A 13,266-nucleotide genomic window follows, 5' to 3' on the forward strand; every position below is an offset into this window, starting at 1 on the left:
AAAACATTCCATACGTTCCGATCACATATGATGGTGTATTACACCGTTTTAGTCATTGTGTTTTCCGAGTGATTAATTTATGAGAGTGACAAATACTGGATCCATGTGTGTGCCTCACATAATTAACCTGTCAGTCAAATTCTCTTACACGTTTCCTATGCCGTGAATTCCCACTCAACTGCCGACAGTCCCAATTTGCGCAACATCTGCCGCTGAGGTGACTAATGCTGCTCCATAAAAGGAGGAACTCTTGTCCTCAGCACTACATTCAAACAACAGAGCTCAAAGGAAAGCGAGGAAAGCCGAGAGAAGGAAGGACGAGTCAACAAAATTAACTGAAACTTCTCCAGCGACCTTTTTGAACGTCAATTTATTTATTTATTTATTCACTTATTTATTTTCTACTTTTGAGCTATTGTAGAATTTGATATAGGCAAAATGATGAACAAAGTGATCCTCAGTGCTTTGGTGGTCCTGTTGGCTTCTGTTTCCATAAGTGAAGGTAAGCTTTTTTTGTTGTTCTGCCATGCAGCTGTGGAATTGTTATTGCATATTTAAACTTGTCACTGCATGCGTAGTGGTTGTAGAATTCTTAGCTGTCGTATGTAACCACATTTTATTTTATTTCCTTGAAGGAATGACTCTCAGAAGCTTGGGAGTTGAGCTGCACTGCCGCTGCATCCAGACAGAGAGCAGACCCATCGGCCGCCACATCGAGAAAGTTGAGCTGATCCCCGCCAACTCCCACTGCGAGGAGACAGAGATCATGTAAGAACTCTTCCCCAGTTCTGATGCTAATCTGACCCTTTTGGAGAAGGGTTATTATCCTTCCACAAATGCTTGTTCTAAAGGCATGATGTTTTTTGCTTGCAGTGCTACAATTAAAAAGACGGGCCAGGAGGTATGCCTTGACCCCGAGGCTCCATGGGTGAAGAGAGTCATTGACAAGATCCTTAAAAAGTAAGTTAAATGTTCATCAAACGTTTTTGACTGTGAGTAGTCATACCATCATAATTTGATAAGATTCAACAGTGAAACTGTATTAGAATGCTGTCGTTAAGATTAGACAACAATGATCACAAACAGTCTAATGAGTGTGAAAGGAATAAAAAAGTTTATAAAACATATCCCTCTCATTTTTTTCAGCAGCAAAAGACGCTGATCAGCCAAGCAAATGAAGTTGGATGCTCCAAAGTACCAACAAGTGTTACATGTGATCAAGGACTCACCTGATTTTAAAACAGAAGTGAACAGTTTACTTGAGCAACTGCTGAAGCTGTCAGTAGACAAATTATGTTTGTATCAAACATTTTATTGTCAAGCAAACACATGTGGACAGTCACGCTGTATGTATTGCGGCATTTTCATTTCAGCTGAGCTTCTACGGTATGAACTTATTCTGACTGCCTTAACTTATGGTCATAATATTTAATGTATTTATATATTTTTTTACATATACATTTATATACTGTATGTGAAGGTATTTTTGTATTTTTTCACAAACTTTCAATGAATAAAAAGACAAGTTGAAATATACTTTTGTCTCCTTTTGCCTAAAAGCGAATGTTGCTTTTTCTGAGTGCTTAAGGACAGGTTTCAATGGACCTCACAAATTGGTACGGTTTAAAATAACTGACATGGAAAATTGCTATCAGCTGTCAAAAAATTTTAAATGATGAATGTGTTTCGGCTGGAAAAAAATGCAAATACCACTTAAAATTGTGGCTTGTCAAAATGCTGACAGACTAAAAATGCTGAGTAACTAGTAAACCAGTAACAAGAGAAACTGAAATCGGTTTCACTGTTTTTTTCCCCCAAAACAGTCAACTCCAAATCTTGATACTACACTACAGCACTTCACATTCATTATTTATCTAATGACAAAAACCTTAAAAGCTAAAAACAAAATAGATCATACTCATGGGGGATTCTTCTTACTCAGACAAACTGTTGACGTTTGCCACTTGTCATATTGAACATTTATAACTGCTGCCACTCTTGGAGATGGCGAATAAATCTTTTACCATGTTGAAACAAATCTGCTTTTGTTGCCCGATTTATCATCACAAATTCCAGTTTTGGAAGAACATTTCATCATCATTATACTGTATATCATCTTCTATTGCATGGTGCTGAACCAATCAGTGGAGTGAGAAAAACGGTCTATTCTTTATATAAATGACATATTCAAAGTTTCAAGAATACTAAAATTTGTTTTATTTGCAGATAACACAAGTATCCTTTGCTCTGTGGGGGATTTACATTAGTTCCTGGGGAGGGTATCTGATGAAATTTGTAAACTAAAAACATGGTTTGACAGAAACAAATGATCATTAAACTTAAGTAAAACCAAATTCATGATATTTAGCAGATACAATAAATATGGTCAAGTAGAAATACAGATAGATGGGGTTTATATTGAAAGGGTCTATGAAAACAAGTTTCTTGGGGTAGTTATTGATGACAAGGTTAACTGGAAACCTCATATACGTAAAACATATACAAAGGAAATTATCACAAGTATTTCAGTCCTGAATAAAGCAAAATACAGTCTTTACAATAAATTCCCCACATTCTTTACTGTTCTTCAATCCTGCCATATTTACACTACTGTGCAGAGGTCTGGGGTAATACTTATAAATTTACACTAAATTCACTATCCATTTTACAAAAAAGAGCCATACGAATACTACATAATGCTGGTCATAGGGATCATACTAATATATTATTTTTAAAACCCAGAACATCAAACTCACGGACTTCGTTCATTTTCAAACACCTCAGCCCGTGTATAAGGCTATATTGTATACTAGTACAGATTTATTTATTTATTTATTTTTAACAGAGAAGGACATTAAAGTTTGATGGGGGAGCTTCACTTACAGTATTAGAGGGTATGGACTAAATTAAAAAGCTTTTGTGTTTCTGTTTGTGGAGTGAGGCTGTGGAATAAACTAGAGGAGGAGCTCAAGCAATGTCCAAGCATGACCCAGTTTAGGAAGTGGTACAAGCACATGGTTTTCATAGGGTATATAGGCAAGAGGAAGGAGCTTAATTATAGGGGGTTTTCACATATCCGTTATTGGCTCGGTCCTTTTTATTTTTGTTTCTGTTGCATCACATGTAGTATATGGTTATTTACTTTCTTTGTTGATATGAGGACTAGTTAAATAGGACGGATTGATATAAATGAGGAATAGAAAGGGAGTAGGTTTTAATAAGCAAGTGCTTCATCGTACTACTTCTTGGACACAATGAATACATTCTGATATTATTTATCATTATTGTTATTAATATTTTTGTCGTAAATATTGTTGCTGTTGTCTCAAGTACATTGGGGCAAATAAGTATTTAGTTCTCCCACTTGAAAATATCAAAGAGGCCTGTAATATGGGTAAACCTCAACCATAAGAGACAGAATGTGACCCCCCCCCCCCCCCCCCCCCGGAAAATAATCACATTGTTTGATTTTCAAAGAGTTTATTTGCAAATCATGGTGGAAAATAAGTCAATACAAAATGTTCATCTCAATACTTTGTTTTGTACCCCTTGTTGGCAATAACAGAGGCCAAACGTTTTCTGTAACTCTTCACAAGCTTTTCACACATTGTTGCTGGTATTTTGGCCCATTCCTCCAAGCAGATCTCCTCTAGAGCAGTGATGTTTTGAGGCGGTCATTGGGCAACATGAACTTTCAACTCCCTCCAGAAACTTTCTACGGGGTTGAGATCTGGAGACTGGCTAGACCACTCCAGGACCTTGAAATGCTTCTGACGAAGCCACTCCTTTGTTGCCCTGGCTGTGTGTTTGGGATCATTGTCATATTGAAAGACCCAGCCACGTCCCGTCTTCAATGCCCTTGCTGATGGAAGGAGATTTTCACTCAAAATCTCTCGATACATGGCCCCATTCATTCTTTCCTTTACACAGATCAGTGGTCCTGGTCCCTTTGCAGAAAAACAGCCCCAAAGCATGATATTTCCACCCCCATGCTTCACAGTGGGTATGGTGCTCTTCGGATGCAATTCAGTATTCTTTCTCCTCCAAACACGAGATCCTGTGTTTCTACCAAAAAGTTCTATTTTGGTTTCATCTGACCATAACACATTCTCCCAGTCCTCTTCTGGATCATCCAAATGCTCTCTAGCGAACCGCAGACGGGCCTGGACGTGTACTTTCTTCAGCAGGGGGACACATCTGGCAGTGCAGGATTTGAGTCCCTTGCGGCGCATTGTGTGACTGATGGTAGCTTTTGTTACTGTGGTCCCAGCTCTCTGTAGGTCATTCACTAGGTCCTCCCGTGTGGTTCTAGGATTTTTGCTCACCGTTCTTGTTATCATTTTGACGCCACGGGGTGAGATCTTGCATGGAGCCCCAGATCGAGGGAGATTATCAGTGGTCTTGTATGTCTTCCATTTTCTAATAATTGCTCCCACAGTTGATTTCTTTACACCAAGCATTTTACCTATTGCAGATTCAGTCTTCCCAGCCTGGTGCAGGTCTACAATTTTGTCTCTGGTGTCCTTCGGCAGCTCTTTGGTCTTGGCCATTGTGGAGTTTGGACTGTGACTGACAAAGGTTGTGGACAGGTCTCTTTTATACCGATAATGAGTTAAAACAGGTGCCATTAATACAGGTAACAAGTGGAGCCTCGTTAGACCTCTTAGAAGAAGTTAGACCTCTTTGACAGCCAGACATCTTGCTTGTTTGTAGGTCACCAAATAGTTATTATCCACTCTAATTTGGAAATAAATTCTTTAAAAATCAAACAATGTGATTTTCTGTTTTTCCCCCCACATTCTGTCTCTCATGGTCGAGGTTTACCCATGTTGACAATTACAGGCCTCTCTAATCTTTTCAAGTGGGAGAACTTGCACAATTGGTGGTTGACTAAATACTTATTTGCCCCACTGTATATCATTGGTTTTGTCGGATTTATTTTATTTTATTTTTTGTTTATCATCTTTATTTTCCAACGTTCAAAATAAAGCATTCATTCGGAAATTCTGGCATCACTTTACACTTTGGTGAAAGCTTATACGATATCGGCATGCTTCATTCCAAAATCTGATTGGTTCAGATAGATTAAAATAATGAACGAACATGTTCACTTCAGTCATTTGGCCAGCAATCCTGAGTCTGAAGGCCGTGGACAGATGCCATGGCAACAAACAGAATGAAAATTCTCATTGAAAAAAAAAATGACTAGAAGCTGCACAGCTACACAGTAAAGCTCCAAGAGTTAAAATCTCGACGTTACCGTTTTCCCCAGACGTGTGGTGTTAACTTGTTGTGGTGCAGGAAGTGGGGTGTTGAGGGGGCTGCACCTGGGCGCCTGGTGTTGGGGAGAACAAAATTGTTGGTAAATTCTACCTTGCTTGCTACTAGGTCACATTGGGTAAGGCGCTATAGTGGAACGGAAAAGCTTACTGTTGACAGAGGAAGCGTTAACATGACGCAAAACCAAATTAGCGATTTTTTTCTTTACAAAAACAGAAACATTTTCTGAAATTAAATTTGACCAATTATGATAGTGTATAATAGTGCCCAGCAAGGAAAAGTTAGCTGCAGATTTTGACCGTGGAGAACTTCGAATAGTTTTCATTGTAGCCATGTTATTGTTTGTTGTTCCTGTTGAGCTGCCGCCATGCAGAGTGCTGTTGGATAATCGTGCGCAATTTATTTGAGTGTTGTGAAAAGTGGGCGTTAAACCGAGGCTTATTGGACCTTTTAGTTTTCATATGTGTTTGTGTGTCATTGTGCCGTCTAACTGTCTGGATTTGCATTATAATCCACGAGTGCTTTTATTTCCAATAAAAAAAGTCCATCACACACTGTAGGTGAAAAAGAATGCTGTCTTTTGTAGGAGCCTAGTACTAGTATGTGTACCATACCAGCAAGTGTGTGTACTGCCATTGTGCGTGCCTTGTATGGAGAAAAGCACAAGCATGACGAATTTGGACCGAAACCGCTGTTTATGGATGGGAAAAACAAAATAAGATCCTCAGCACCCCCTGTTGTGAGTGACATTCAGCGCCCCTCTTAACATGACACTGTTATTGTCTACTCTATACACGACTGATTGTCTACTTTGTCGGATTCAAACTGGTGCTAGTGTTAGGTTTGAATTTCAGAGTAAAAATGTCTTAAACATACAGTCTATCCGTGTTGAAGTGAATCCAACTTTAACTCTGTCTTTGACTTAGAGCTTCCTGAGCGTTGATTACACCCACATAATCAATGAGATGCTCTGTCCCTGAAAAGACTGTTCATCAGGAGCAATCCCTTTCCAGTCGACACAATTCTTTTGCTTGTTTAGTTTTTGACTTGGAAGGAGGCACAGTGTTATGTGAAGCACTGCACTTGAAAACACAAATGTGGCTGTAACCAAATGGATAAAATGTTATGGGACATTTGATCAAACTGGATTTTTCGCCAACCCTCTTGCGGTGAAGCGACACGCGACGTTCGTGCACGTGTAATTTTGCGCTTGTGCACGTACACAAGCACATGCGGACCAGCGACGCGAGATAAGAAAATAGGAAATGTCGCTGTCGCCTGGCACTACAACCAATCAGCAACGGATTTATTGATCGACAAATCACCCGCAAAGACACTGGCCAACCCTGAAATTGACACCCACATGCCACAAAAAAAAAATCTTTGTTAACATAAACAAAAAAACAAACAAACAAAAAACTCTCAACATAGATATTTTTCTCTCATCTCTTGTATGTTTGCGGCTCTTTAAAATGATTGTATAACATTGCTTGTCATTAAAAAAAGAAACTGTTAACATGGAGGAGTGTATCATTTCAGCAGTGTGTGACCAGCACATACTTTATGATACCTCTCGACGTGATTTCCGGGACATAAATTAAAAACAAAAACAAAACAGCAGTATGGGAAGTTGTTGGCGCTCAGAAAATATCGGAAATTTTGAAATGCCCTCCAAATTGATGGCCAATCAGAGACTAGCAATGACGCACAGGCAGAGGGCAGTGCATGTCGCTGTTGCGTCGCGCCCCATGTATTGGCTTTCATCTCACCGGCGATGATTTTTGCATTTCGCCATCGCTCGTCACCTCCCGTGTGTCTTGCCCCTTATCCTTCATAGGGTCGTGTGGAGCTGCATATTATCTCAGCTGACTTTGGGCAAAAGGCTGACTACAACCTAAACTGGTCGCCAATTATAGTGCACACACAGAGCCATACAAGCATTTGCACTCTCAATCACACCTCCACTGAGTGGGAAATTAACCCACGCCGCCTGTGCCAAAATCAGACAAATGTATCATTACGCCATAAGCAACTTTTTGATGAAAATTTTCATGCGTATTGTGTTGAACCCCAATGACAGGAAAATTAATTGATTGACATTTAGAATCTAGCGTACTTTAACCCGCTGAACTGCAATTTGAATATTTAGGGGTAATGCAGGATGGGGTCAAAAAAATTAAAAACCGTGTCTGGATCATAACTTGGGGTATATTGATCCATAGTCTAACCAATTACTCAAGTTTATTTTTTATTAGCTTTTTGTTTAGCTATTTGCAGCTGGACGTCATCCTCACCAAAGTAGTAAGGGATTGCAAATACAATGGTACCTCGACATATGAACGCATCGACATACAATTCTTTTGACAGCCAACTTAAAATTTTACTTGATTTGTCTCGACATATGACGACATGCTCAAAATACGACAATTTATGACCGTATCAATATTTCATTGTTTTCCCTCAAGACGGTAGCATGGCATGCCATCTAAATCTGTATTGACCTATATCAACTTTCATGTGTTTTGGTTCAGGTGATACACCGTTCAATTCAAACCTTTGTTTTCAAAACTACCAAAGAAAGAATTTGAAAAACTTCCAGAATAAGTGTCTGGATTTTATTAGCAAATTTAAATTGCAATATTTGAACTTATATTAATATACACATTAAATACAAGCTTGTTAATAATCTCTTAACTATCCAGGAATGCAAAATATAAACAATTGTCTTGAGACCACTCAACATTGTCAGTCCAAATACTGTAAATAAATTAACTTAAACATAACTTAAAGAACATTGTTTTCAGCGTATAACAACAATAAATAAAAACGGAGCTTTCCTTCAGGTAAAACACTACTGCTCTTGTCCACAAGCACAGCTAAACTCAACAAAAAATGAAAACTTTTTACCTCGACTATGATTATCTGAAAAAAATTTGCGTTGGCTGCATATAAAAATATTTTCAAATAAATAATGTAGAAAATAAATACATTTTAAATGAATGCAAGTCATTGGCTAATCAAACGTGCCATCAAATGTGATCTGATCTTTGTCAAAATCACATATAGTAGATGAAAAAACAGTGTCTGCTTTAACTAAAATCACACAAAAATTTATAGGTTTTCATATTTTAATGAAGATAGTATGCAAACAATGACAGAAGGGGTAAAAATAAGTAAGTGAATATTTTTTGCCCCTCCCATAACTTAAACCATACACTTCCAGTAGCTGCAGATCAGCCTGGCACATGGATCAGGACTAATCTTGGCCCATTTTCTACAAAACTGCTGTATTTTAGTCAGGTTGCCGGGATGTCAGGCATTAATCACTGTCTTTAGGTCATGCCACAGTATCTCAATGGGGTTCAAGTCTGGACTTTGACTTGGCCACTCCAGAATGTGTATTTTGTTCTTCTGAAACCATTCTGAAGTTGATTTACTTCTGTGTTTTTGATCCTTGTCTTGTTGCAGCATCCATCCACTTTTTAGCTTCAACTGTCTGACAGACGGCCTCAGGTTTTCCTGCAAAACATCCTGATAAACTTTTGAATTCATTTTCCCATTAATGATTGCAAGTTGTTCAGGCCCTGAGGCAGCAGTACAGCCCCAAATCATGATTCTCCCTCCACCATGCTTCACTATGGGGATGAGGTGTTGATGTCGGTGAGCTGTTTTTTCCCTCCACACATGACGTTTTGTGTTACTTACAAACAATTCAAGTTTGGTTTCATCAGTCCACAAAATATTTTGCCAAAACTTGTGTCCAAGCGCCTTTTTGCGAACATTAAATGAGCAACAATGTTTTTTTTAGACAGCAGTGGCTTCCTCTGTGGAGTCCTCCCATGAAAACCATTCACGGCCATAGTTTTACATTTAGTTGATGTGTGCACAGACATATTGGACTGTGCCAGTGATTTGTGTATGTCTTTAGCAATCACTCTAGGGTTCTTTTTTTATCTCTCTGAATATTCTGCGCTGAGTTCTTGGCGTCATCTTTGGTGTATGGCCACTCCCTGGGAGAGAAACAACAGTGCCAAACTCTCTTCCTTTGTAGTCAACTTCTCTAACTGTCGATTGATGAACATCCAGACTTTTAGAGATGGTTTTGTAACCTTTTCCACCTTTATACAAATCAACAATACTTGATCGCAGGTCGTCAGACAGCTCTTTTGACCGAGCCATGATGCACATCAGACAATACTTCTCATCAAGATATTTCATACCAGGTGTGTGTTTTATAGTGGACAGGGCAGCTTTAAACCACTCATCAATGATTGAGCACACACGACTTAAAATGTTTGGTAAAAACTGGTTTCAATTGCTCTTTAAGTCTCCTTAGGCAGAGGGTTCACTTGCTTATTTTCCCACTTGCGTCATTGCTTGCATGCTATCCTCATTAGAACATGAAAAGCTATAATTGTTTGGGTGGTTTTAGTTAAAGCAGACACTGTATTTTCATCTGTGTGATTTTGACAAAGATCAGTTCATGTTTGATGGTGATTTTATGCAGAAATGTGAGAAATTCCCCAAAAATTCAGATACTTTTTCATACCACTGTAAGTCTGAACCATAAACGGATTTTGGTGGCCGAAAAGTGTCATTGCATTCAATTGACTTTCCTAAATATATATAAAAGTTGTAAAGCAATAAAACTGCAAAAAAAAAAAAAAAAAAAAATTATATTTCGAACAGATCGTGGACTAGCACCTTAGACGGTCATTTGCTTTGTATCTAATTAAAAAAAAAAAAATAGGGGAGGGAAATTTTATTTTTCAAATGATTTTTCTCTTTGATTGAAAATATTTTGTATTTATTGAAGCAACTTTTTTGGGATCGAATGATTTTTACACAAATCTCCTACCCATAATATGGCTCAAACATGGATTTTTTTTCAATCAAAGAAATTTTTTTCAATGAAAAGTTAAGTCTTCAAATGCAAATGTTTCAATCTCAATTAGCTTGTCGCATTCACAAACTTTTTCTGATTGAAAATTTTCTTTTTCTTTTTTTTTGATTGAAGTGATTTTTCATTTTGAAAATATATATATTTTTGAAGCACCTTATTTTTTGATTGAATACTAAAGACAAAAATGTCCTTGCCAAATTGTTGCCCATACACAAAACAACATTACTTCAATCAAAAAAGTCGCTTCAATCAAAAAAAAAAAAAAAAAAAAAAAAAAAGAAAGAAAAATAGCTTTCACATGCATTTTGTTTGTTTTTTGAGTTTCAAATTTATTTTTGCATTCACTTTTTTTAATTGAAGTGACTTTCTTTGGTTGAAAATATAAATTTTGGTTGAAGCAACTTTTTTTTTTTTTTAATTGAACCATTTTTTTTTATTGAATAGTAAAGACACAAATCTACCTCCATATGGCTTCACCCAGGGGATACAATTTTTGACTGGGGTGACTACATTGGCACGACACCGGCGGGTGTACCGTATTCAGTGGATGACGATCTTGGCAAAAATTATTGCCTAAGCAGCCTGATTTAGTATTCCCCTCAAGAATGATGGGAAAGAAAAAAACGCTCATTGTCAACTTATTATTATAAATATCCTTGTAAGTTAATTTTATTGTTGACACTGAATTTTCGGGGTCATCAACATGTTGTGCCCCCCCTGCTCCAAAAGTCAAACTCCACCTATGGTCTGAACATAATGAAAATAATTCACTTATAATCAGGGGTGAAAGTGGGCGGGAACGGTCAGGATCGCAGTTCCGGTATAAGATTCAGGGCTGGAACGCTGTTCCGGTATATGATGCTTTGATTCCGAAAATATGATGGCAACTGTCAAAATGCTATGTAAAAACAAAAAAATACAAAGCTGCCACACATGCATTTTATCTCCAAGAAGAAAACAATCTACCCACATCAGATTTACATACACAAGTGTTTCCACCAATATTTATTATTTATTTTATTCCACGGACGGCATGGAGGTTTCTCCAGCTGCTGCAGTTATCTTAGTCTGACGATGACGCATTACGTCAATGCGCGAATGCACGCAGCAAAGCAAAACGCCTGGACTCATTTAGCCGTTCAATTGGCTGACATACTGACATGTGATCACCAGAGATAGTAAGCTCTGATTGGTTCAAATGTGCATGTTTTCTGAAACAGCAAAAAAAAAAAAAAAAAACAAAAAAAAAAAAAACAAAAGGGCAATGCAACAGAAAATAGATCAAATTTTTAAGAGCAAGGAAAGAGTTCAGGTGGCTTATTTATCATATTTATTTTTGTTTGCTCTGATGGGGAGGTTCAGAACATTTTAGCTGTCAATGTGCGCATTGGACTTAAATTTGTTCATTTATTTTAGGCTACTTATTAATTTCTTTATGATTAAAAAAGTCAATTTTTGCACGATCTTCAAAATATATTCCATTTCACTCTGTATGTATGGAATACTCTGGAATGTATGTTACTTATATCTTTATTATTAAAAAACACAACGAAAAGTAAATGTTTACATCATCTTCAATTCTAATATACATCATATGTTCTTACGTAGTTAAAATTTAGATTTGGCTTTTAGTATGTGAGGAAATGAGGGATAATAAAAATTAAGAGATGGAGGTTAGGGTTATAGCTGTTTTCGGTAACTTTTTTTTTGCAAATCATTGGAAAAAAATAATTTGACTGAAAATCAGTTTTTGTATGTGTTATAGAGATACCTGACCAAACCAAAATAAATAAATAAAATTTCTGGCTCCGTGGCGACCTTCATGTCGGGGAGTTCCGGCAAGAAATTCTAACCACTTTCACCCCTGCTTATAATGGTAGGGTCAATTCTATCCTTATAACATACATAAAGACAATCTAAATGACCTATGTAACTGACCTCATTGTATAATGCAAATAAGGTTACCTAAAAGTTGGTGTGGACAATTTGAGCATCCTGAAAAGTTGGTAGTGGTCTGTTCCTGCCGTCCCTATGCAAACCTACGCCCTTGATTTTATCTGTAACTGACAGACGTTTTGGATGTAAAGATTATTTGTGTGTGGCCAGAATGCTGTGGCCGAGGGGGTGGGGCTGAGCCGACAGCCGGGGTGCGCGCAAACAGATCAGCCTCACAATTTATACGCACACGCGCGCTAACCGAAATGCGCCAAATAACACCATAGCTACTCATATCACCGCTAGCGCACTCGTCTAAGTGAAGCGCGTTTATTCTTATTTTTATTTATTTTTTGCTGCAACCAACCATCCTTCTCGTGCACTCCTCACTCCTCCTCCTCCTATTTCTCCTCCTCCTCTTCTTCTTCATCATCAGACCACCTGCAGATGAGCGCCGTGTGTGCATGAAAGGCTCACTCGTAGCTTCGACGACAAAACCGGACGATTTGCGTGTGGTGGGTTTGACAGCGAGAGAGAGAACACACCCCTGGGCGCCACTTCCACCATGGCGTTAACGATCTGCACGAGATTTACCGACGAATATCAGCTGTTTGAGGAGCTGGGGAAGTAAGCAATCACCATTATTATTATTATTATTATCATCATCATCACCACCATCACCATCATGTTACATCATTGCTGTATTAAAATGTCAGCATGTTATGTAATAGGCTGCCTTGGTTTAAGGACACAGATTCCGAGCCCCCCTTCTTCCCCAATGCGCGTGCGTGGATGGATGTACGTGTGCGCATGGAGCGAGAGGAAGATGAGTTTGCGTGTGTGTGTGTGGGCGGGGGAGGGGGTTGCCATGTTTAATGCAGGGATGTTCAATTCATTCGCATCCCATTCGTTCTAATCCCACATTTTATCCCAAGCCTTGTTTATGTCTTTTGCTTAAACGCGTGACGTCACTCCCTCCATGTACAGTGGCCAGTGTTTGCATTGTGTCATTTATAGTGCTACCATCACTATCCACCCAATCTACTGTATGTGGCACCATGTGTAAATCGTCAGATTTGGTGTCATGCACCCCTGAAATGACAATAATACACCATTGGTGATTCAAATTCCTATTATTTATTATTATT

The 13,266-nt window shown here is 38.2% G+C and overlaps 2 protein-coding genes across 13 annotated transcripts in view; both read left to right on the top strand.

Annotated features, from left to right (window-relative positions):
* The first annotated feature begins 270 nt into the window (after nt 1-270).
* Nucleotides 271-1,986, top strand: LOC130920371 (interleukin-8-like). Of its 2 annotated transcripts, none has more exons than XM_057843547.1 (4): nt 271-502; nt 636-768; nt 874-960; nt 1,150-1,986. In XM_057843547.1, exons 1-4 carry the CDS (start codon nt 439-441, stop codon nt 1,160-1,162), a joined length of 297 nt encoding a protein of 98 aa, XP_057699530.1. In that variant the 5' UTR covers nt 271-438; the 3' UTR covers nt 1,163-1,986. The 2 variants fall into 2 exon arrangements, with proteins under 2 accessions (XP_057699530.1, XP_057699528.1); XM_057843545.1 differs by having other exon boundaries at nt 1,147-1,982.
* A 10,359-nt stretch (nt 1,987-12,345) lies between these two features.
* The window catches only part of camk2d2 (calcium/calmodulin-dependent protein kinase (CaM kinase) II delta 2), a 93,654-nt gene continuing 92,733 nt past the window's right edge, over nt 12,346-13,266 (top strand). For 8 of the 11 annotated variants that reach the window (XM_057842905.1, XM_057842908.1, XM_057842907.1 and 5 more), the window contains exon 1: nt 12,346-12,745. In XM_057842905.1, coding sequence (XP_057698888.1) covers nt 12,684-12,745 — 62 coding nt within the window. In that variant the 5' untranslated portion in view covers nt 12,346-12,683. The remainder of the gene's footprint in view (nt 12,746-13,266) is intronic. The other 3 variants (XM_057842911.1, XM_057842912.1, XM_057842916.1) reach the window with 1 other exon arrangement.

The sequence above is a fragment of the Corythoichthys intestinalis genome, chromosome 8, assembly GCF_030265065.1.
Source record: "Corythoichthys intestinalis isolate RoL2023-P3 chromosome 8, ASM3026506v1, whole genome shotgun sequence".
Lineage (NCBI taxonomy): Eukaryota > Metazoa > Chordata > Actinopteri > Syngnathiformes > Syngnathidae > Corythoichthys > Corythoichthys intestinalis.